The following is a 26,620-nucleotide window of genomic DNA, read 5'->3' on the forward strand; positions in this document are numbered from 1 at the left end:
GCAGGGCTGAAGTCACCCTCACAGGGATTCCTTTTGAGACCGGCCAGAGGGCAGGCCGCAAAGGAGGTCCAGGTGTGTGAGTGAGAATGGCAGCAGAGCTTACTGGTTCAGAAGGCGAGTGCTTTTTCACCAGGAAGTTGGGGTCTGAGAACTCCTGCCCCTCCGCTCTTGGTGGGCATGAAGTGAGACAAGGCACACAAAGCACTTCAAAGAGTGGGGCATAAGGAGGACGAAAAAATGAGTCATTATTGTATCTTTCAGTCATTATCAGTGGTTGGCATACACGACACCACGACGGATTTCCCTTATCAGTACCAATCAAATCACACGATTCATCGTGCATTTGATAAGGCTACTTCTCTTGGGCTTTGGTAAACATGTATTTTGGCTATAGTCTCAATGATGGATGCGCTCCTACATGATTTCCTCTCATATGAATGCTCTCAGCTGAAAGGGAGCCTTTTTTGGAGTCTCCAGAAAACCAGCGAGAGTACTACTCGCTGGCAGAACCAGTGATAAACTAAAAAGGACAACAGACTCACTTGGTTAAAATAATCATAAAAATAATGGACCCTCATCTGTGGCATTTTATCATTTCATGTTTAATAACTGAAAAAACAAAGCATGACAACCACTTGATTTTCAAATGGTTAAGGCTGGGTGGAATAAGCTTGTCAAAATTCATGCACTACTGCATAAAGACTGCTTACCATTTTCAATGATGTTATTCACACAATCAAATCAACAGAAGTGGAATTAGATTGGAAATGAAGGCATACACAAATGTGTGTATACATATATACATGTATATATATATATATATATGATATTTTCAGAGAAAATGATGACATTAAATAAATCTGCCATGGTAATATCATTACCTCTATTTCTTAAGAAAAACAAACAAAAACCTGCCATCATGATAAGCTACAATAGTTTTTGTCTGTGGTAATGTTTTAGGCGGTTGGATGCCAAATAGTAAAGATCACACTCCATTAACTGGTTCTTATTTTCTTCTTCCACTGACAATAACGTAAACAAGTGTAACTCATGATCACCTTAATTTGATTTTTTTGGTAAATATTATAAAAGTTAAATTTATATAAAGAACCTAAGGCTTAATATATCATTTCTAATGCTTATTCTCCCAGCTTGGAGCCAACCTGAGTCAAAGTGATGATTTGCATGGTTTATTTATTTCCTCTCCACTTTTCCTTCCATTCAGTTATTTTTGCAGTAGAGACAATATTAAACCAGGAAGGCTTCACACAGATTCTACTGGACCAGCAGAGCACTTAGGTTTTTTTAAAATTAGAATCTGTGGAGGTGAGAAGTAGCTCCGCCCATTCAGTGGTCTCAGCCTGCCAGTTTACACCTCGATCTGCTTGATCCTCCTGCTTTAAAGGGTGGTAGGGGTTGATCTAAGGATCTGTGGTGGTGCAGTGCATTAAGTTTGGGCTGCTATCTGCAAAATCAGGGGTTCAAATCCACCTGGTGCTCTGCAGGAGAAAGATAAGGGAGTCTGCTCTCATCAAGGTTTACAGCTTAGGGCATCCAAGGAGCAGTTCTACTCTGTCCCATAGGAGCACGGAGTCAGAATTGACACAGTGGCAGTGAGTGAGTGGCTGATCTTCAGACTCTGCAGGGCAGCAGGGAAGAAGCACCTGTGACTTCTTCAGTCAGGGTATCGCAGATGGAGAGAAAGAGATAATACATTAGCTTTAAAATAATCCATTACTGACCTCATCCCCCATGTGTGACTGGAACTCAAACTTCATTGGTGGGCAGAATGCAGCAGGGTACATCTCCATGAATCTCTGCTTATCACTCCGGGGCTCCAAATTATCAACTGCATTCTCAATAATGTCCAAGCCTTCATGTCTGGAGGTTTCAAGGTTGTACTCCGCAGAGAGATATGTTCTTAAAGCTCTGTTCAAACTTGCATGGTAGCCAAGATCACAGCACTTAAAACAAAAGTATACCACATGCAAAAATTTAACTCAAAATAGGTTACCTCAAAAGGGTTAAAACTATAAAACTCATAGAAGCAAATCCAGATATAAAGTCTTCACAATCTTGAATTAAGCAATGCTTTTTTATATATGACACCAAAATCATAAGCAACAACAACAAAATGACCTACTGGGTCTCATCAAAACAACACACGTTTGTGTTTCTAAAGACACTATAAAAAAAGGAAAGGCAAAGCATAGACGGAAGGAAACGTTTGCACGTCTTGTATAAAGGTCTCTTATCACTAGCCACGGGAAGTGCCATCAAATCAAATCACCATGAGTTTCCACTTCACATCCAGCAAGATGACGATTATCAAAAGACAACAAGGAGTAGGAGCAAGCTATGGAGGAACCAAGTACGCTGCTGGGGGTGGGAAGGTAAAATGGGGCAACAGGGACGGAAAACAGTCTGGTATGGCCTCAAACTCAGAGTTACCAAGATGATCCAGCAACTCCATTCCTCGGTACAAAGATATGTGTATTTGGTTCACATCACGCTAGGTTCTATGACAGAGGGGCCTTTGCAAGTTGGAGGTTGGGTGAATACCATACTATTTGCAGGAGAGAGGCATGCAGGATAGTCACTGATATGGCTGTGATCTCTTCTGCCAACTATGATGAGGGACTGCGTGTAAAATTTTTGGCTCCACAACCACTGCATGGTGGCCGCCTGCTTTTCAAAAACCATGCTCTCAGCCCTTTCCTCCTGCCCCATGTTACAGTGTGTGCTTGCTGTCTAGCCAGGGGCTGCTCAGTCTTGCCGCTAGCTCCTTCCCCTTCCATCTTCCTTGCCTGCCTGCCTTTCCTGTTTCCTGAGTGGGCTTTCAATTCTTCTTACTCCTCCTTCCCCAGGCCACCGGCCCTGTGTCTGCTCCAGCCATGAGTTGGTTTGATGTGAGACAGCTGCTACTGTGAGGCGGTGTGGCCTTTGGCCTGGGCATCATACATAGGGTGCCTGGTCTGAGATGGGGCAGTGGCTGGGGCATTGCTACTCAGTGGCTCACAGCATCTGCAGGGATCCTGCCTGAGGTGACAGCTGCAAGACACGCAGCTATAAATGGACAGTCGGACCCTCTTCCCCTGTCACCCCAGGGTCAAGGCAGAAGCAGGGCATGGGAAGCTAGTGAGAGACAAATCAGATCTCTGTACTTATTGGCAAAGAACACTCGCTGTGCACAATTTTTCAATTGGGCTATCTGAACTGTATTATATCCTTATGGGATCACAGATCTATATGTGGCTGGACATTGTCTGAACGGACATCAAGTAATGCGTTCTTACAACCAAAGCAAGGAAAACATTTGCCTGTGCAAAAATGTGTACATGAATGTCCACAGCAGCATTATTCATAATAGCCCCAAAGTAGGAACAATCCAAATGCCCATCAACTTATGAATGGATAAATACCATGTGGCTGATCTATATGATGGAATATTATTCAGCAATAAAAAGGAAATCCTGATACACACTATGATATGGATGACTCTTCAAACTACTATGCTAAATGAGAGAAGTCAATCAATAAGACATTTTCTATGAATCTGAAATGTCGTGATGATGTAAATTTATGGAGACAGATTAGTGGTAGCATATGGTTAAGGGTTGGATTAAGAGGAACTAGGGGTGTAATGGATAATGGTTAAGCAGTTTGGGGTTTCATTGGGAGGGGGTTAAAATGTTCAAAATTGTTCTGATTGATGCACAACTCTGTGAATATACTAAAAGACATGCAGTTGTATATTTTAAACAGTTTTTGTCAATTTTGTATTTTAAAAATTTTGGCTCACTTAGGTTGTCAAAAAATAAAAGCCACCAACGCAAACTCTGAAGGAAAATAATGAAAGAGTAGTATTCAAGTCTCATCTATGCACAGAGACTGATCTAGGATGAAGTGCCGGAAGCCTATGACACAACAACAGTGATGCCTCTGTTGTCGATCGGTTCCAGGCTCGAACTGTCTATGACTCAAGCAGTAAAGTTAGAATACAGTCTGCTCAGAGTTCGTAACTTTGCTCGATAGTTAAACTGAAAATCTCACTTGAAAAAGCCTGTATGGGCCGAGAGTGAGTCATGTGGTGCTTCCTGTCACGGACACAAAGGCGCGACAGTCCAATCTAAGTGCTGCTCTTGCTCGGACAGCATATAGTGCTTGTATTAGTGTAAGGTGTCGATGGGAATAGGTATCAGAAGTTAAACAAGAAGCAATCAAAACCATGTGAAGGAGTGGAGACCCACCTGTAAGATAATTGGACAGTCCCTCACAGAAAGACCACATGGATGGGATATATATCCAGGGTGCAGTACAATACAGACGAAACACCTAATTATCCTATGGTTCTTTAGTATTCCACCCCCCTTACTATTATGGTCTTAGTTTTACCTCATTAATCTTGTTAGACCTGTGTATGTTCATTTGTATAATTAAGATCATTTGATGTATGAAATTCAAGAGAGATAAACCCTTCAGGAATAATAATGAGTAATGATTCTCTGAGGGCACAGGAAGAGAAGAGGGGGTACAGACTGATAGCAATGATGACTGACTGCATAACCCCACTCGAGGGGAACAAATGATAGAATTGTAGGTGAACAGTTACATTGGATAGTGTAAGATACAGCAATAATAATAATAATAATAATAATAATGGGTAAATGGGGAGAGAGGGGACAAAGGGGAGCTGATATCAAAGAGTTCAAAAAAGAATGTTTTGAAACTGATGATGGCAGCAATTGTACAAATATGCTTGACCTAAGTGAATTATGGATTGTTATAATATCTGTAACAGCTTCCAATAAATTGACTTAAAAACTCATCATTATGTGTGTGTGCTTTGTTTAAAATATTGGAACCACAACTCCAAAGAAAGTTAGTGATACACCAGCAGTAGAGCTAAGAGGAAAACTGTGAGAATCAAGATAGAGTTAAAAGAGAAAAATCATTGAGAAATTTGAATCTGGTCACACTTGTCTGATTTGGTGGCTCTAAGTTAACCTTAGCAACATTTAAAAAAAAAAGAGAGAGAGAAAGAAGTAATTTAAGTGGCTAATGTAGCAAAAGGTGTGAAATTGTTAACCATGAAACAAAGAACCCAGACTATCAAAGAGGTTGAAAAGTTACAATTAATTTGGATAAATCAGAAACAACTTGATAGTGAAAGTATATGCTAGACACTGATATGCAAGAAGGCTAGGAGCCTCCACGATTCTTTAAAGTTCAGGAAAAATTAATTTATAACCATAAATTAATTTATGGGGCCTGCGAACCAATTATCTGGTTTCCCATGATTTATTATGGGAAAAATATGTTCAGTTCCCGGATTTCTTGGTGTTCAAACATGAATTTGGAATGAATTGAGTTCGACAACCAAGGTATCACTGTTTACTAACCAGAATCATTTAGGTTTTCTGTTTTATTGCAGACTCAGAATGATTTGTACTGTTTCAGAATGGTCAGAACAGCTTTAAATCTGTTTAAAATGGTTTGGAGATTGCCTTCCCTACAAATCTCATCCGTGGAGCATGGAATTACTTATAAGGACCCTTTTAGCTAGAGGAGCCCTGGAGGCATCATGGGTTTTGTGTTGTGATGCTAATGGAAAGGTTTTCAATAGTTTTGAAACCACCAGCTACCTCACAGGAGAAAGATGAGCCTTTCTTCTTCCATAGAGATGCAGTCTCTGAAACCCACAGGAGCAGTTTTATTGTGTCCTACAGGTTAACTATGAGTCAGAATCAACTCAATGAAGCCACAGTCTTTGTTACTCCCACCAAAGGACAGGGTCACTCCGTAGGTCACTCACTCACCCACTCACTCACTCACTCACTCACTCACTCACTCACTCACTCACTCACTCACTCACTCACACTCATTCACTGCCATAGCGTCGTTGCTGACCCAGCAACCCTATAGGGCAAGGCACAACTGCCCCAATGAGTGGGTAGTATTATGTAAATGTGATATGCTCATGGCCCACCAAGGACCTTGGAAAGCTTATCAATAAAGTCAGTAAGGAACATGAAACTCTGGTGAGGTGACTGGCCAGTTTGCCACCCCCTAGGCTTAAAACGAGCCTATGGGCTTTTACAACCACGAGAAAGAAGAGCTAAGAGTACTGGGAACGTCCTTGATCCAGGAGACTCAGCGTTGAGACACCAGAGATGGCGAGAAGCAATGCCAGTGAAACAGCACCAGCAGAACCGAGACCAGCACAACACAGAGTGGTGTGTTTCCCAGTCCTGCAGCAAGAAAGTTGAGTGCCTTCAGGAAAGAGCATTGATGGGGGCAATGGGCCACGTGTTGGGGGAGGCAGGTTTACCAACTAGACTACAGCTGAGCACCTTTGGATCAAGGATTCCTGGCAGACTGGGGTGCCCCTGGATATATTTTTTGGCAGAGTTAAAGGAACTTTTTAACACTATCCCAAGCAGAACAGAGGCCTGGCTGAGGGGGCAAGTGCCTCAGAGATGCCTACCTTTGGGCAGGGCTGAGAAGAGGACATCTTGATTAAGGAACTGTATCCTGAGCACTCATAAACCTGATTTGCAATCGGTTACTCCCGTATGCCCATCATCAGCATGAGCACTGTGAGTTCTGAGTGGATGTTGCAACACATTATTGAATCCAGCAGAAAAGTAGAGATTGCTCTGGGAGGGACAGTTGGCGCCAGAATTGGTGTCAGTTTGAAGGGTGGAGGCATTTCTGACCTGTGCCTTCTAGGAAACAGGTTTGGGTGGTTGATCTTGATCCTCCTCCCTTGGTGAGGTCAGACATCTTGGCAACCCCACTTTTGTACCCTCTTATGCCCAGAATAAAATGCTTGAATAGAAATGATTGTCAAAGTCCTTTCATTAGAGATAGATTTTTTTTGTATTCCTAATACTGTAAGGCTATGGGATTCTTGAATGTTCACTATTTAAAAATTACATTTATTGTTCATATTGCATAGTAAGAGAATATAATTTTTAAAAGACTAAAACTCTAGAAATTAGTCAGTTATACATTACTAACATGAGGATTTTGGTTTGTAGATAAAAACAATATGGATCTTAAAGATGAATGAGTGGTTTTAACAGGACAAAACCAGGTCATCCCTCCGTTGTTCTAACAAAGTTTAATCTACTCAATTTGAATCAATTCAACTGACTGACTGACTAAGCCTTAGGTGCTGGTGACTTTGCTAGGCTCTAGGACTATGAAAACAGGAACATAGAATATAATATCCATCTTCAAGGAATTCAAATACAAGTCATTCAATAGATTACTATTAAAATAGAAATAGAGGGATGTATTTAAATGTGTCCCCCTAAAAGGCATAATGACAGGACCTCCAGTAGTGTAGCAGTTATGCATTAGGCTGCTAACCATGAGGTTAGCAGTTCAAAACCACCAGTCATTCCTGGGGGGTGGGTGGGAGTAAGATGAGGCTTTCTATTCCTGTAAAGAGTTACATCTCAGAAACTCACAGGAGCTGTTCTACCTGGTCTTCAGGGCTGCTGGGAGTCAGAACTGACTCAGTGGTAGGAGCAAAAAGCACACTGAAGCCCTAAACTCCGGTAACATGACTTTGCTGGGAAACGTGGTCTCTGAAGAGTATATGGTTTACCAGGGGTCATACTGGAGTAAGTTGGGTCCTAACTAATCAGACTAATCCTTAAAAAAGAGGAGATAAAACCGACAAGGAAGGAAAACCGGGTGAGGATGTATCCACTACAAGCCCAGGAACACATGGGGCTACTGAAGACTGGAGAATGGAAGAGAGGATTTTCCTGGAGACTCCAGAGGCAACCTGGCCCCCGCTGAGGCCAAAGTCTGTTTTTAGAAGGCACCCAGTTTGTACCAATCTGTTATGGCAGAACTAGGAAATGAATACACGCACAAAGGAAAGAACTTCTACACAAAGGTTGGATCCCCAGACACCGAAAACTGCAGAACTTCCTTTTTGAAGGTGCATAATTACTAACTCTTCTTAGACATGCCAGCAATCAATTAAAATAGAATGTTCTAATTCCAGAATTATGAAATTTAAGATTTTGGCATGAAAGTATTCTAAAATCTTGCTGTTTAAGGTGAGACCAGCAGCACCGGCAGCACCTGGGAGCCTGTTAGAATGCAGCATCTTGGGCCTCACCTACGCCTGCTGCATCAGACTCTTAAGTTTAAAAGACACACAAATGATTAATGAACACCTTAAAGTTGAAAGCACACACTACCCTAGGATAATCCTGAAGAGCAGGCATGGGGTCTGCAACCCAGGCTTTAGGAAGACCATTTCCCCACGGAGGCAAGAGCAGCCCCCTGAGTTGATTGAAATGATGACAAAATAGGGCTACCTCACAATTACAAATACAATTGTGCAAAACACAATTGTGCAATGCAGCAATCCGTCTCATCATTAATACATTGCCAGTGGAATCAGCTGTACTCAAACATAGAGAATGATTCATTTTTTGGCTAATTTGAAAATTCTAATCTCAGCTGAACAAAGTCCCTTTTATTCCTCTTGCTCCTCAAAACCCATTATGTGTTTGTGTGAGTAGCATTGCTTTCTCTATATAAGAAAACTGAAACCATCTTCTATCATTCAATAACACCTCAGACTATAAAGACACAGATTTACAGAGGAAGTGGTCTCTCTTTTTTTAATGTAAAAGTGATTAAAAACACCCCACTGTTTTTACAGAAGGCAGATTCGACTTGATTATAACAAAGTAGATCAGACCAGCTACTTCATTTATAAGTACTGATCCAATGGGATGAACTAGAAAATGGAAATTGAGAAGAAACAAGACAAAAGGAAGAGTCAATACATACCTCGGCAATCTCTGGGTTACAAACATCTAATTTATCTAAAACCCATAATTACAAAAACTAAAAAAAACCCTCCAAAATCCCTGCCATCGAGTTGATGCTGACTCACAGCAACTGTATAGCACTGCCCCTGTGAGTTTCCAAGGTAGTAATCTTTATGGAAACAGGAAGCCCTGGCTTCCCCTGAGGAGATAGATGGTGGTTTTGAACAGCTGACCTTTGGGATCACAGCCCAACACAGACTCACTCCACCACCAGTGCTCCTACCATTACCACATAGTTCCATAAAGCACATTCCTAGGTTGTAAAACGAACTAGTACTAGAGTTCTAAGAATAAAATAGCTATATAAATCTGTCCACCTCTATTTTCAAGTTTTATTCATTCCCCTCAGGCAGCAATTTCTGTGAAGCTGATAAGGTTGGAGAAGGGGCAGAAGTGATATTTTCTGAGCATGAGGTCTTAAAGACAAGTGCACACAAAGACAAGAGTTTAAGGGAATCAACTAGGTAATTAGTAACTGAAAGGAATGGGAACCCAGCCGGGGTACTTCCCTTATGGCTGGCTAGTCACACCTCACTCTAACGTGTCCAAGCTAAGCTCCTCACCTGTAGAAGGTCAGTCTGGTGATACTTGGTAAGCAAGGATATGCAGTGCAAAGCAGCCTTGTTGAGGACTGCCAGCAAGTCCCCACACCACTTCACCAGCACTAGTGCCTCACAGATCTTGTCCAGCTCACTAGAGCAGCAGCTGGCCACAACCACCAGTCTGTTGTTCTGTGCCCTTGAGTTGATTCCGTCGCCTCTTGAGCCTATGTCCAATAGAATGATACATACGGCCATGCGCTGCACCATCGTCACAACTGTTCTTGTGTTTGAGCCCACTGTTGCAGCTACTGTACCAATCCACATCGTCCAAGGCCTCCCTTTTTCACTGTCCCACTACTTACTAAACATGATGTCCTTCTCCAGGGACTGGTCTCTCTCCTAATAACAAGTTCAAGTATGTGAGATGCAATCTTGCTAAAGAACATTCTGCTATACTTGCTCTAAGACAGATTTGTTTGTCCTGTGGGCTTCCAATGCCATCTGTAGTCGCCTGCAAATCATATGTTCACCATTTAGGCTTTGATAATATTCTCTCCTATGGATTTGGATTATATTATTTATAATCTTTGGATCACACAGGTTGGTGAGCTTCTTCCATGTGGGCTTAATTGATGTCTCATTTGGACGGCTGCTTGTTTGAAGACAATTCTTTAAGATCCAGATGTTATTTTTTCTGATAGCTAAGCACCATCTAGTTTCTTCATGACATTTTGCTATAGCACTCATATTTTCACTCTTCATGAAGGTGAGCACCAAGCAGAGCCATGTCATAAGAACTCATTGTCCTGACTTTACCTTTCCTTACATTGAGTTGCAACCCATACTGAAGGTTACAGCTCTTGATCTTCATCAGCCCATGCTTCAAGTCCTCCTCACTTTCAGCAAGCAAAGCTGTGTCATCTGCAGATTTCAGGTTGTTCATCAGCCTTCCTCCAATTCTGATGCCTCGTTTTTCTTCACGTAATCCAGCTCCTCTCATTATTTGCTAAGTAGGCGGATTGAACAAGTATGGTGGGATGATATAACCCTGACACACACCTTTCCTGAACCTTTTAAACCATGCAGTATTTCCTCGTTCTGTTTGCCCTACCAGCTTGAGGTGTATACAGTGGTTCAAAATAACAAACCCACACAACTTTGTGATACATGACATAAAATATAACTATTATCACTGTATTATGTTTAAGATGTTTTCGTCTATATGAATTAAAAGGTATGGAATAAAAAGGTATACTGTATATTACTATGACAAACATTTGAATAACTGATATTAGGATCAAACCATACCTGTTTAAACTTTTGTACAAATTTGACTAACAAACAGATTTGGAAAAAGAACTTGTTCATAGTCTGGGCACTGCCTGAACCCAATTGATTTGGAGCCCTGAAAAACAGACACACACACACACACACACACACACACACACACACACACACACACAGTTTGCACCAACCCCAGGCAGTTCATGGCTCAAATTTCTAAGTGTGAGTTTTTTGGGTACTAAATGTCAGGATTATCACAGGACTGGCTGCATGTGTCCACCCTTCAAACCAGTCAAGCCGACGTGGTAAGTCTGCACCCAGTGAAGGAGCCCCAAATGCACTGTGATTTTGATAATAGGTTGGGGAGGAGACTGCACTGGGCTTAGCAAATGCCCCTGGGACCTCCTCGCCCTGTGACCTGGAGACAGACGACCTGGGAGGAGTCAGTGATACACTTCCAGAGTTCCCTGACCCTTACTGCTGCTTATGGGTCTGTAGGGTCACCTAGTTGGCACGGTTTTGTTACATTCCATATGCAGCATTTTCTACAGTCTAGGTTTGTCAAGCACCCAGAACTTGTAAAGAAAACAAGAAATAGGGAAAACAAGTCTTATTCAGGGTCTCTGGAGACCAGCCACAAAATCATCTTTTTTTTCTACACTGGAAGCTGAAATAACACTGGATATGTTAAAGATGGAGATATTTGGTTTAAAAGGTCTACAGTAATTCTATGGAGTTTATGAATTATTAATGATGACATGAAAAGCCAGCTTCTGCACAAAGAGATGAATTGTAACTCAAGTGCTTCAAAAGATGAAAATACCTAAGAAACCAATAAAGTATTCCATGGAAACAAAGCAATGCTGTTCTGATGGATGGAAAAGCTGAAAGGATACATGAAATTATGGATTAAAACTGGGGAAGGAAAGATTGTTGGAAATAGCAAGTCTTTTTTTTAAATCCCAAGCACTAAGATAGATTCTACTCGGGATTAATCTAAATCATTAGAGGAGCTAATTTTCTTAGACAAAAGAGTTACAAATATGATTAGAATGCAGATGAAACTGAAGTATTAAAGGCCGTGACAAGCATTGCATCTTGTCTCAGGGCTAAGAGGCTGGGTGGGGCCTATGTGGGGGGTATACTGATACGAGCAACTGGGTCACATTTATTCGGGGATGTGAAAGATGGAATTGTCTCCTCACCCACCCAAATATGTATCATAAATCTCAACCTTTATACTTGTGGTTGCAATCCATTTGGGAGTAGGGTTTTCTTTGTTATATTAATGAGGGCACATATGTGTAAGGTAACTGAAAGCACTCATGTTAGAGACAGAAAAGATTAGGCGCAGAAGCAAGCAGGTGGGAATGGGGGGACGATAAAGGACACATGGAAATCTCAGAAGAATGCTGGGAAAATGGCACCCGAGAGGAGTTTTCCCGAGAGCTTCCCTTTGAGCAGGCACCCTGAATGGGGACATCAAACTTCCTGAAATGTGATAAAATAAATGTTTGCCCATTAAAGCCATGCTCCTGTGGTATTTGTTACGTCAGCACCACATAACTAAGACAAGGAGGCGGGGTGGGTGGAAGGGGGGACTTTCTTTCTTTTTTTACTGTAGAGGGGATAGGGCATCGGCACATAAAATCTATGACAAGAGAAGACCTAGTTGTGTAGAAGCTTAGTTCTAAAGACTAACATTATAATAGTGGAACTGCACAAGGAACATGTCTTTGACACACGTTTCTAAAACAATCTAAGCAATGCCATCTGGCAGGCAGGTTAGCACTGAAGAGTCTGGAGGGTGGCCCTAAGCTCCCCTGTATCTCTAGAGTTAAGCAGCAGTGAAGGGGACGGAGAGGGGAGGAACTCTTGGATAGAGGTCCTCTACCTTTTTGTCCTCGCTCCTTCTTCTTTTGAAGGGGTTCCGATGATCTTTGGTCCTGGGGTCTATCTCTGACTTTTAAGATGCTTGGCTTTATCCATTCCATAGTCACAGGTACTGGGTAGAGACTTGGCCCAATCCTTATTTTGAGTGTTTGAAAAACAGTGCAACCCGAGTAAACAGTATAGCAAAACCAAACAGCTTTCACATGATCATGGCTACCTTTCTAAGGACCCCAAAATAGATAAGTTCAGGGATTTTACATAAGATGCCAAATAAAGTTAATTTTCCTAATTCTTCAGGGCTTCACCTTAGATGGAACCAGATGTCTAAACATCTAGAGAAACTTTTTGTACACATCTGTTTTCATGCCTGAGTTCCTGGCAGCCATATTGAGCTGATGATTCAATTCCTGCTGCTCTTCAACGATATAGTCCAGCATTCAGCAAGGATGGTTTTCTGGAGTACCAGAGGTCCAAATGGTACAGCAATGGGGTAGGAAACAAGAGCACGATGCCTCAGGCAAGGACGAAGATGAGTACTTATGCATTGCCTAGTGCATCTCCCACCCATGTACACATGAGCAAGCATCTCCTTCTGAGGAACCACTCACTAGAATCTCTGTAACCAGCCTGAAGCAACTCAGGAGAGTGGAAAGAAAACCACCGAAGCCAGTCTAATAAATATATATCAGATGGTAAATGCTACCAGAAAATACAGATTCAGAGAAGAGGAAGGGCTGAAGGTGGGCATAGTACTCTTTTTTATAGAATCGTTGGGGAAAGCCTTCCTTCCTATATTTTATACAACACAAATGAAAAGAAGGGATCAGTCTTCTAGAGATCTGGCAGTGAAAGTGTTCAGACACAAAGAACAGAACGTTCAAAGGCCCAGAGCAAGAAGAAACATAGTGGGTTTGAGATGTAGAAACAAAGTCAGTGTACTTAAAACATGACAACTAAATGAAACATGGTAGGAGGCCCTTGGATGAATAGTTTACACTTTATTCTAAAGCCAATAAAGGCCTTTGGGACTGACATGTTCTGAATGATTGATTGATTGATTGAACAAATGTACTTTGGCTGAGGTGATGTGTGGCAGCTAAGTGTTGCCTTAGTATGCTACTACAATAGAGCAGGCGAGATAAACAGTACAGGCTCTATCTAGGGACCAGACAGGGCAGCTAGTAAGAAGTGGCAAGGTTTGGGGTATTTAGGAGGTAGAGATGACTGATAGAAAGGTGAGGAGTGAGTAGATTTGGGTTTGAGCAACTGGGCGGGAAGCGGTATCATTTTTGCAGGTATAAACATGGCTAAGAAAAGTGCTCTGTGTGTGTGGAAGTGGTGGTGAGAGGCACAAATAGTTACAAGAGTTATGTTTTGTTTGGTAGTGCTTAGTGGTGACATGGGCACAGCATGGTGAATGTTATTAATGTCACTGAATTGTCCACTTAAGACAGGATGAAACAACAATTGTTTTTGGTGATGTATCTTTACTACAATAAGGAGAGAGTCAATCATGCGTTTGGGGTGTCTGGACAGGTTTGAGAAGCCTATCAGATAACCATCTGGCTAGAGGTGTTCAGTAGGCAGCAGCTGGATGTACAAAATTGAAGCCCAGGAAGATAGGATCACGACTGGTGATAAAAACATAGAACTCATCAGATAATATTTAAGTCAAGACAAAGAGATAGAGAGCCAAGGGTCATGCCTTAGGTGACTTTCAACATTCAAAGGTCCACTCAGGAAGAAAGAAGCATGGAGCACCAGAGCCTGAGAAGCTGCAGCCTTTGCACCTGAAGGAGCAACAAGCAATAGCAGCTTACCTTACCAACGACCACGGCATTCCTGTTGAAAGTACCTTTAAAAGGCATCCAAATTCAGTTATCCAACTCATTTTGGTTTTAAACCTTTTCTTTCACAAAGGGATAAAAACATGCTCAAACCAGTTTATGTGATCGCTACAGTACCCTAATCTATTTAACATGTTCTCTTGATCATCTTCTGAGGATGAGTTCAGGTTCAATGGGAAATGCAGTATTACAATTTGGCAGATTTACATGGATAAATCATAATACCATTATGTAAAGGGACAAGTCAAACTAATTAAGAAAACTCTGAATCCCGAAGAAGTTGCTTTTTAATTAAACACACATCCCTAGAGGAAAAAAGAGACAAGGCTAAAAGCTTTTGCACAGCGATTATTCAAAAATGGTAAAATAAAGATGGCATGTGGCATATGATGTCAACACATGCTAGATATCTGTACCCAGAAAAGTAGACAACAGAGGGTCATTTCATGGCAATATCCACAACACTGACAAAAGTTTATCCTTTAAGCTGCACAGCAGTCGACAAACTTATACAGGAATTAATTGGAGATCATGCAACTACTGCAAGGGTAACAAATGCTTTCTTGTTACTGGTCAAGTGCTCTCAGGCAAAGCACCACTAGAATTTGATTGAGGCAGATGGTTTGTAGCCATGAATTTTGAGGGTGGCTGTGTACAGAACTTGACTGATCGAGGGTACATAACTAGTAATGCAGCCCTAAATAAGATGTTTTAAGAAGTTCAGATTTCTATTGCAGGGATTTGATTATAGGCCTGGGGACCCTAGCATTAAGATTTGTACTCTCTCCAGATTTTTCCTCTTAGTAATTCCTAATTACTTCAAAACCTCAGCATCCAATTACAAATAGTTGTTGCTTGCCTGCCTTTCCTTTTGCTATAATATATTCATAACTCTTAGAGAATAATATGATATAGACTTTTTTGGCCTTTAATGTTGGATACGATCACAATTGTTATCACAGTTGTGAAACCTATTACTTATAAAACTACAATTCATTTCCCTCTATATTGAGGTCTTTATTCTCCCAGCACAATTAATTTTTCCTTTGGGAAATATTTGCAAGATACTTCTTATAATCCATATTTATCCTTCAGGACAAAAGAAAAATCCCCCTTGTCGGAGGCAAAATGAACTGTCCCACTTCCCATCTGATTTGAAACCAACAGATCAGTAATACTACAAATGAAATTTTACTAGAATGTTCTTTGGAGGCAGAAAAAGTCCTTTTAATGGCATTTTGCTGATTTTATATTGTGGATTTTCATCCTAAAAAACAGGAGAGAGAAATTTAAGGCCTATGAGCCAAATCCACCAGCCCCCAACCCCCCTGCCCATTGTTAGGGTGCATAACATTTCATAGGACTACAACTATATCTGTTTGTTTATAAATTATTTATGGTTGCTATTGTACTATGATGGCAATGTGAGATAACTGCAGTACAGAGCACATGGCCTCGGTAGTCTAAAACATTTAATTATTTGGCCTCTTAAGTAAGTTTTCCAAACTCTGTAGCACAGTGACAAACCCCTGTGCATACACACAGATAGTTGGCACTACCTCATACTCCTGGGGCTTTGTACTACATGCATTCCTCTAAGAAGCAACTGCATATAATTACAAGGTAATAAAATAATACCCTGTAAGTGTGAACAGGAGTTGGTAAAAAGACTTGATACTAACTACGCAAAACTGTTACCAAATGAGGTAAAAGGATGACAACAACCCAAGATTATAAAAGCACTATTAATATCTAGGCTATTTTTCTCTTCCTTAAAGAAATCAAAACTAGAAATCATAAATAATACTTGATGGATGTGGTTTCTGCAAAACCACTGAGAAGTGAAGCACTACAAAGAGAGAGATTGGCAAGTACAAGATCAGTGATATGTTTTAGATGAAAAATAGTCAAGACATTTAGACTTTTTATAATTCTTTTCTTTTTCCTCCTTGAAATATGAAATATGGAATATTTAAAGAAAAGCACAAACATATAAGGAGTCCTGGTGGTATAGTTATTAAATAAATGCTAAGGAGAGTTCTTTGGACAGAGAACTAACAACAGTAGATGAGAACCTGAGATCCACATGTATGACAACACCATGCAGAAGTCAGCCCTGATAGAGAAGAAATAGAAGTATCCAAAATAAAACAAATTTATGACTGAAAACAGGGAGCCAGACACATCAATTTGAAATGAAGACAAGTACAAAGTAAATAGAAAGTTTCCAAATGGAGAGAAAGAAAGACAAGTAGATTCAAGCTAGCACAGACTGCTTTAAACTTGGGAAGAAATTAATAAACTACAGACTGAGCTGAATGAAAACAAGTAAGCCTCATGAAAATGAAAGACGATCCACACAGCAAACAAGCAGATACAAAGCCACAGGCGTGGCGGCACAACCCACAAAAGCAAAAAGATAGCAACAGTCTACCCATCAGTGGAGGGATGGATACGCAAATTTTGGTACACATATACAATGGAAAATTATACAGTGTTAAAGAATAATGATGAACCTGCAAAATACCCCATGATATGGAGTGAAATTAATTACAATAGGTCAAATGTTAATTAAGACCACTATTTTAAAAGGTCTGGCATAGGTTTTTATAACAAAATATACATTTGTGATGGTTATCACGAGTGGGAGGGAGAGGAAGAGAATAGTCATGAGCTAGAAGTCACAGACAGGTACCAACTCGGGGAAAGCAACATAAATGAGAGGCAGGTTGGCAAAAATGGTGACAAGAGAAGACAAGTTAAAGGATTTAAAAAATTGATCTAAAGATTTTTTAACCTGAAAAAAAAAGAGTTAAAGGAAACAAGCAGATTTTGTTACACACACAATCTCTCCAAGTGGTCAACTACAAGCAGATGCTTAGACAGACATGCAGGTTGAACAGGAGTCGAAGGCAGAGTGGGAGAATAACCAGGTGTATTTATACATTTGGCAGAGGACATTTGTATCTGTCTGTGTATTACCTTTGCTGCAAATATGTCCATGAAAGTGGTAGAGTATACCGGGTACAGGGCATGGAAACTTCTTAGACATAGCCTAACCCCGGGAAGGAATAGGTCTTTGGGACTAGAGAATCAAGACCATTGTCATGGAGGACACCATAGTCAACTGGCATACCATGATTCACAAAGACAATGTTCTCCAACCTACTTTGTGATCAGCTATCTAATATACAATCATTGGTCTCTCCCCATATGAAAGAAAGAATGATGGAAATTGAAAAACAGTTAGTCTACTGGGACTAAGGGACCCCACAAACATCAATCTCCACAACCATGAGACCAGAAGAACTAGATTCTGTCTAAAAGACAACCTGCTCTGAAAAGAACCAAAGGCTTGGAAAAGGACCACATTAGAAGATGCTGGATAGAGTGAGTGACAAATGTGGAACAGAAGTCAAACACATCAACGACACCAGGCACACTGGTGCATAAATACTGGTGGTACCCCAAGACTACAGCCTTGAGGTCTGGAATTGCATTTACCGGTGTCAGCAATATCACCCATTTAAGATGAGAGGGGCAGTACTGACCTTAGGACACAGTTCTGATGGTTAGGAAAGGAAATGGAATGGAAACAAGAACTCCAGGGAGATAGTAGATGATAAACTGCAATGGATGGATTGAAGCAAAACGTGTATGAATTTTTTGATGTAAAAGTGATGACCTGTTCTGTAAACCTTCACAATAAATAGTGAAATAAACAGAAACCACACACAAAAAAACTAAAGACCATGTGCATAAAAGGCATATTATCTTAAATTATTTGACTAGTAACAATTCTTTGATATTATCAAGATGTCTTTAGTGACTTCCATGTCATTTCACATAGAAAATGCTGTATGTGTCACATGTTGTCATGACTTGTTCTCAATGGTAGTTTAATAATATTTCTAGTCCTTACTAGACAGCTCAATATAAAAGGTACTTTTCTAAATAATCTCATAAAGCATAAAGGATTCTCGACACTTCTGCAAAAGAATCAATCTCTTTTCAACCAGGAAGGGTCAAGCTTAATGGTTTTTAGGATCACCACTATATATGCAAATTGAACTCCTATGAAATAAGGAGCTATTTCAGAAGAGACATATTCACACATTGATTGCCTTAAAAGCAAGGCAGTCAGCATGTAAACTACTTTCATTAAGAGTACTCAATTGCAATGGAGTATGCTAATGAGCCAATTTCATGTCATCTCTCTAAAATTTCATGTTTAAGTAATATTACTTGAGAATTATTCATAGAAAAATTTTAAGATTATTTTTTAAAAGACTAACTGCTTTGTAATTAAAATCTATTCTGTATATTTAACAAATCTATTTGTATCTGAATTAATTACATATAGATTGTAAAATTTCCACCACTAGCATGTCAGTTGGTTGTAGTGCCGTTGCTTAAGTGTTGCAGTAATGTTAGGAGCTATGCAACCAGTATTTCAAATACCAGCAGATTCAGCCATGGTGGACAGGTGGACAGGGAGCTCACCAACTAAGACATACTAGCAAGAAGGGTGCGATGACTGACTGCTAAAAGAACACCTATAATCAGAGATTGGAATACATGAAATAAGCATCCAGAAAACTGGAATCAGTGAAAAATGATGTGGAACCCATAAAGATTGACATCCTGGGCATAACTGAGCTGAAATAGACCACTAGTGGTTATTTTCAATTGGTCGATCACATGGTCTACTACATCAGGAACGACAAATTGACACATTCATTGTGAAAGGGAACACTTCAAGATCTTTTCTGAAGTACAATATTGTCAATGATAGGATAATATCCCTAAGCCTAGAAGGAACACTAGTTACACAACTGTTATTCAAATTTATGCATTAACTAATTATGCCAAATATGAAGACATTGAAGATTTTTACCAACTTTTGTGGCCTGATATTAATTATGTAATTATGATACATTGATAATCACTCGTGATTAGAATAAAAAATACAAACAATGAAAAAGGATTTGTAGATGGAAATTGAAAAGATTGATTGCATAATATATTTTTTCAAGACCAAACACTTACTTATTACTAATACTTTCTCTCAAGGACACAACTACAATGATACACACAGGCCTTAATGGAATTAACAATACACATAACTGTCACCTGATGGAATAAAAGGACCCAAACAGACTGTGTCTGTGGGAAGAGATATGGAGAAACTCATCCTTTAGAACAAGGTTAGGGGCTGACTGCAAAATAAGACTGTGCATTGTTCGTATGAAAGCTCAATTTGAAGCTGAAGAAAACGAAATCAGGTCCACAGAGTAAAAGCTTGATCATGAGGGCATTCTAAGTAATTTAGAGATGATTTCAAGAACAGATTTTGCACACTAAACATTAATGAACCAAGAACAAATGAGTTTGGGATGACATCAAGAACATCATGCATGAAGAAATCAAAAGGTTATTTAAAATTAAGAAAGAAAAAAACCAAAATGGGTGTTGGAAAAACTTAAAATTTGCTCTTGAACATTTAGCAGCTAAAGCAAATATAAATAATGAATAAGTAAAAGGACTAAACAGAGATTTCTTGAAAGGATAAATTATTATAATGAAATGTGAAAAAACCTGGAGTTAGAAAACCAAAAGGGGAAAACATTGGCTTTTTTTTTTCATTTTTAAAGTCGAAAGAACTCAAGAAAAAATGCAAGTGAACTGCAATATTGCACAACACAGAAAATATCAGAAGATACAAGATATACAAGTACATACACTGTATGAAAAGAACTATCTTTAACTACTTTGGGAAATAATATATGAGGGGTTACCACCCACCCCCCAAAAAAACCCAACAACAGATTTTTTTCAAAGCTGTTTTTAACTTTAAAAAAAACACACACAAAACCACCTTATCACCTTCAAAGTACTCTCCATTTCACTTAATACATTTGTCAAATCTGAAATTCCATGCTTGGAAATGTTTTTCAGTTACATCTGTTTGGATGGCTGACAGCACTGCCCTTGTTTTTTTTTTTCTTTACATCTTCTATGTTGTCAAATTGCTGTTCTTTCATGTACCTCTTTATTTATGGAAACAAAATAAAAGGCTACAAGGAGTGAGAGGTCAGGTGACTAAGTTGCATGGGGCAAGAGAGGCATACTGTTTTTTGCCTAAAACTGGTGCACTGAGATGGCTGCGAGAGCAGGTGCATTGTCATGGTGGCAAAACCAGCTTCCCGCACCCCAAATCAGGCCTTTTTGATTGCACACTGTTATACAATCTTTTCAGAGCCTCTAAATAGAAAGCTTGATTAACAGTCTGACCTAGTGGAATGAACTACAAATGTATTACAAGCTGACATTTTCATCCATTAGGGAAGTTGACAGACATCCAGACCGAGGTTGACATTTTCACTTTTTTGAAACAAGAAAACCATTTGTACAAGTGAGTTTCCCCCCATAATGCTGTCCTTGTAAGCTACAAGAAACAAAATTGCACAGCTGCATGCTGTTCTCTTAAACCAGCCATCACAAAAAACAAGGTGTGAGTGAAACTACTTTTATGAAAAAATTCACTGTCCTCCCTGGGGGACGGACAACAGAAAAGTGGGTGAAGGGAAATGTCAGACAGGGAAAGATATGAAAAAATAATAATTTGGAAATTATCAAGGGTTCCTGAGGGAGGGGGGCATGGGTAGGGAGGGGAAAAATGAGGAGTTGATGCCTGGGGCTTAAGTGGAGAGCAAATGTTTTGAGAATGATGAGGGCAATGTGCAGACGTGTTTTACACAATTGATGTATGTATGGATTGTGATAATAGTTGTAGGATCCCATAATAAAATGATTAAAAAAATAAAATAAAAACAAAAACCAATAAGAAAAAATAAAAAAATCACGGTGACCAGTGAGAACCTTCCCAGGCAACGCCACTGGGGGCACTAACTCAGAGTGAGCTGCTCCATGATTGCCTAGTGGGAAAAATGTACATTATGAAAGCTGTGCTCTGCCTAGCACAATTCTGTGTGTGTGTGTGTGTGTGTGTGCGTGTGTCACCCCCTTGTAGGATCAAGAACTTGTCATTCCAATGGGGCCAATGGCTCCCAAAGGTAGAGGGTGACGAAGGAGGTGGGGAGAAGGGGGTGGTGAATGTATGGCATCATGGATAGGGGAACAACTAGGGAAGTAGAACCAGCATCTAGGAGAGGGTGGAGATCCTATGAGTATTAGAGCAACACCAAGCTAGTGGAGAGGAAGCACTAAGAGGTGAAAGAAGGGGGAACGTGATCGTGGGGCAGGAGGAGGCTAAAGGAAACAGGCAAGCTCTAGAAAGCAAAGGCATAGATAGGGAGATAAACAGGTGCCCACTTATGCAAATACATTTAACCCATAACAATAGTGGTATTGGCCTACGTACATATATTTATAAGGCAATACACTGAAGCTGCAGATGGGCCTTGGCTCATACCTTCCTTCAACACAAGAACACTGGGTTCTAACAAATAGGCATTCTGTGATCCTCACCCCTCTGCCCCCTACATGATCGCTGAAGACAAATTGGGTGCATAAGCAGATGTGTTGAAACAGAGGATGGTGCCCAGCTATTAAAAGATATAGTGTCTGGGGTCTTAAAGGCTTGAAGTTAAACAAGCGGCCACCCAACAGTGAAGTAACAAGCCCACATGGAAGAAGTACACAAGCTGGTGCGATCGTGAGGTGTTACTAAGACCAGGCTACAGACATCAGAAGACTCACAACAAACAGTAAACAAATATAAATGCATTAGTGAGAATAGAGTGGGGGTTGGAGCAGAGACCCAAAGCCCATCTATGGACAATGGAAAATCCCCCCTACAGAGGGGTTGCAGGTAGGGGGTGAGTCATCAGGGTGCAGTAGAGCAGTAATGGGTCATGCAATATACCTCTGATCCCTTGAGGCCTCCTCACCCCCCTGCTATCATGACCCCAATGCCACTTCCCAATCTAGACTAGACGGGAGCATGTACACAGGTATAGGCAGGAGATAAAACTCACAACACATGGAACCCAGGAACAGGAATGGGAATAGAGATACCAAAAGGAAGGGGGAAGGGGGGAAAAGTAGGGAGAGAGGGGAACACCAATCGCAATGAATGACACATAACCACACACCCCCAGTCAGGGGGAAGAACAACAGAAACCAGAGGGGAAGGGAGGTGGCGGTCGGAGTGAGATTTGAAAATGGATTTTTTTATTCATGAGGTATATAGCAGAAATGATGGCGTTCCTCCAGTGCTCCATCAGTTTGTTGAAACATCTCCATTGGTCTTCCGTTCCTTCCCGGAGCCTCGTTCTTCAGGAACGCCTTCAGTGCAGCGGCACCTTCTTCCTTCAGGACCCAAGGTTCTTGGTCACATGCTTCCTCTGAAAAGGTTGGAGACCAACCACTTCTTTTTGGTACAGTGCCTGTGTTCCTTCCGTCGTCCTTTGCTGGTCCCTACTTCATTCGATATTTTCATCATGGATTTCCTGAACACTGCAACCCGAGGCTTAAATTTTTAAAAAAATCCTTTCAGCGTGAGCTATGTTGAAAGTGCCTTCCTTTTCTGGTTTCTATGTCCAGGGCTTTGCACATTTCATTACAATACTCTACTTTGTCTCCCCAGCTGCCCTTTGACATTTTCTGTTCGGTTCTCTTCACCATTTCTTCCGCTTGCTCTAGCTATTCTATATTCAAAACCAAGTTTCAACGTCTCTTCTGACACCGGCTTTGACCTTTTCCTTTCTTTCCTTCCTTTTTTATTATTATTTTTATCATTTTATTAGGGGCTCACCCACCTCCTATCACAATCCATAAATACATCAATTGTGTAAAGCACACTCGTACATTCGTTGCCCTCATAATTCTCATTTGCTCTCCACCCAAGCCCCTGGCATCAGGTCCTCATTTTTCCCCTTCCCTTCCCATTCCTCCCTCCCTCATGAACCCCTGATAATTTATAAATTATTATTTTGTCATATCTTGCTCTGTCCCACATCTCCTTCCCTACTTCTCTGCTGTATGTCCCCCATAATGACTTTAAACTTTCTTCATGTATTATGTTCTTGATGTCATCCAAAACGTACCTGTTTTTTTATAGTGTTCAGCATATCAACTACATCACTGTTGTTCCTCCACACTCTATTCAATTTCCATCCAGTTTAAAATGTAAACCCCATGATTTCACTCCTTAAAAATCTTCATTCACAAAAAAAAAACACCAAAAAACACCCCCCACACAAAAAAACCTTTCAGTCGCTTTCCCTTAGTTTTACAACAAAACCTAGCCTCTGTAAGTTCCTGCATAAGGACCTTACATGTCCTGCCTATGTTAGGTATCCCCGAAAGTTCCTAAGTGGTGCAAATGGCTAATGTGCTTGGCGACCAGTCAAAAAGTTGAAAGTTCCAGTGCACGTTGGTGATCTACTTCAGACAATCCAGCTACTGCACACCCATGGAGCACAGGTCTATTCTGATACATGGGGTTGCCCGACATCAGTGGTATGCTTTTGCTTTGAACTAGAACTCTTGGAACTTTGTTTCTCATCCACTCGGTTGCAGCCCTACTGGCTTCCGTTGTCATTCTTTGGGTATTTTCAGCTTGCCCAGCACACTTCAACCTGCACCTTTACCCTCTTAGTTCTTCTGCCTGATTCTTCCCCATAACCATATAGCTCCCCAGCTCAACTTCTTGCTCAACCATTCCTTCTTCAAATCTATTTCTTGACCACTGCATCTAAACTCCTGTGGCTCTGTTTTAGTGTTCTTCATGACACTGTCATTACATCTACACATACACACAAATGTTGCTGTTAGGTGCTGTCAAATTGATTCCAACTCACAGTAACTGAAAGCACAACAGAATGGAGACCTACTTGGTTTTATGCTATGCTCACAATCAATGCTATGTTACATTGTTACATTGTTACAGCCACTGTGTCAATCGATTGCACTGAAGATCGTCCCTTTTTTTTGCTGACCTGTATTATAGGGAATCATGTCCTTCTCCAGGCAGGAGTGCCTCCTGATAACAAGTTCAGAGTTTGTGAGATGTAGACTCACTATCTTCGCTATAAGGAAGAATTCTGGTTGTACTTCTTCCAACATTGATTTGTTGTCTGGCAGTTCATGGCATATTAAATATTCCTCACTAATATAATAATTCAAATGTATCAATTCTTCTTTGAGCAGCTTTCTCAACTACATAGACCAATTGAAAAAACAACACACACACACACACACACTGATAAATACTATCAATATTAAAATATATTAGCTATCTATGATTTTGGAAACTTGGATTTGCTCACTATTGGATCTCATGTCAAGAATCGTGCTCTCAGTACATTGTAGGTTTTCAAGAAATACTTTTTTTTCCATGTTAATATTGGCTTGGCTTTAGCAGAGTACTTTACTTACTACTAAAATAAGCCCTAAATAAAAGTAAGCAAAGCAGCTACCCAGGGTTAGTCTTCTACATCCTGCTTTGCAGAACCCTATACATCTAACCTTGAAAACAACTTTATTTCAATTCAGAAAACCTAGTGGGATTTTTTATTCATGAGGTATAGCAGATCTAGCAGAAAGAGTTCTTTTTATTTCACAGAGTGTCGGAAGAAAGTAATAAATGTCCCATGTTTTTACTTATTGCTAAATGGTACTGTATAAAAATTACCATATAATAGGAAAACATTTTGAAGTACAAACAATAGCAAAAAGCAACACCAGAGGGTTAATAAATTAAAAAGTAATTGGTTTCCTCGATAATTCTTCTGTAAAGATCCCAATTGATGGTTCCAAAATTATAGCTAAACACATGGTTTCAGTTTACCATGAAAGTAAAGCTGCCTTATGCTACTATATTTTAAAATTACAGCACATATTGTTAGCCATAGAAAATAATTGTATAATATCATAAAAATGTTGAAGTAAATAAATGAAAAGCAGTTTATGAGAAAATTTCCAGTAGATAAATTTCTGAACTCCGCTGATGTAGTTGATTACTTAATATGGCCCTTCTCATGAAGTCTTTGTAACTTCCACCAAATGATAGGTGAGGTCATGCATATAGGATGAGTGAAACATTAATAGAGGGGACTGGTCAGTTTTGCTATTACACTGCGAATATACATGAGCCATCACAGAAGAGAGGAGAGAAAGAATCCTGTGACTGTCACAAAAGAAAAGTCATTAGTAGATCATGTGAAAGATCTGTCTGAAGTGGCGGAGGCTGAGGGTCATAAGAGGCCATAGCATCAAAACTGTGAGGCTGGTGGTGGGCTTCTTGGCTCATGAAACAAGGAAGGGCCAAGGGATCAAGTGGCTGAGAGCCCAAGAACCAAAAAGAGACACATCTGAGAAGAGGTGATGTAGACAAATGAACTGTATCCTTAACTTTTGAAACCGGTTAGCTTCCCTCATAAGCCCCATAACTGACTGTCTATGAGTTCTGCATTGTCATTACAACAAATTGTCAAACTCAACAGAGAGGTAAAGTGCCTTGGGAGATACAGTTGGTGTCAGTATAGGGCAAAGAAAGATGGCAGGTGGAGGCATGTCTGACTGGTGGCAATCAGCCATCTGTTGGCGTACAGTTGGAGTCTCCTCCTCTGTGTGGTCAGAGGACTCCAGACGTGGCTTCCATAGCATTTCCTTACCCGGCACCACTTTCAAGTTTGCTTTTCTATGCCACTTTACACTTTCATCTTACATTTGCTGGTATTTGCATTTTTTGACACAAGCATTTTGCCTTTTCCACTCTTTGTAGTTTCCTACAATGTACGCAGAGGGTTACAATCGTAGTGAACTCTCATAGTGGATATTTAGCTGTTGAGTTGTAAATGAGCCCAATAAGTGCTTTTATATATCAAATCCTCTGAGAGAAAAGTATAGACCATCAGACAAATCTATAAAAGTGGTTTATTTATACTCATTCAACTTTTGCTCCCCAGTGTTTATACAATTGTATTAAAATGAACATTTGTGTAATCATTTGCTTAATGTCTGTCTTTGCCTCATTAAAATCTCTGAAAAATGGAGGAAAGAGCTAGGAGTCAAAGAGCATTTATAGAGGTTTAAACAAAGACATGTACATGCAAATATATATATGAGGATGGGGAAACAGATCTATAGGTCTATAAGCATTAAGGTGGTGAAAGGACCTTGGGCCTCTACTCAAGCACTCCCTCAAGGCATGAATACT

At 40.3% G+C, this 26,620-nt stretch overlaps 1 protein-coding gene across 2 annotated transcripts in view; it reads right to left on the minus strand.

Annotated features, from left to right (window-relative positions):
* SRGAP1 (SLIT-ROBO Rho GTPase activating protein 1) overlaps window positions 1–26,620 on the minus strand; it is a 315,127-nt gene that overhangs the window by 52,554 nt on the left and 235,953 nt on the right. For both annotated transcript variants that reach the window (XM_075551344.1, XM_075551343.1), the window contains exon 7: window positions 1,743–1,964. In XM_075551344.1, the coding sequence (XP_075407459.1) occupies window positions 1,743–1,964 (222 nt within the window). The remainder of the gene's footprint in view (window positions 1–1,742; window positions 1,965–26,620) is intronic.

Source organism: Tenrec ecaudatus, chromosome 6 (assembly GCF_050624435.1).
Source record: "Tenrec ecaudatus isolate mTenEca1 chromosome 6, mTenEca1.hap1, whole genome shotgun sequence".
NCBI classification, from domain to species: domain Eukaryota; kingdom Metazoa; phylum Chordata; class Mammalia; order Afrosoricida; family Tenrecidae; genus Tenrec; species Tenrec ecaudatus.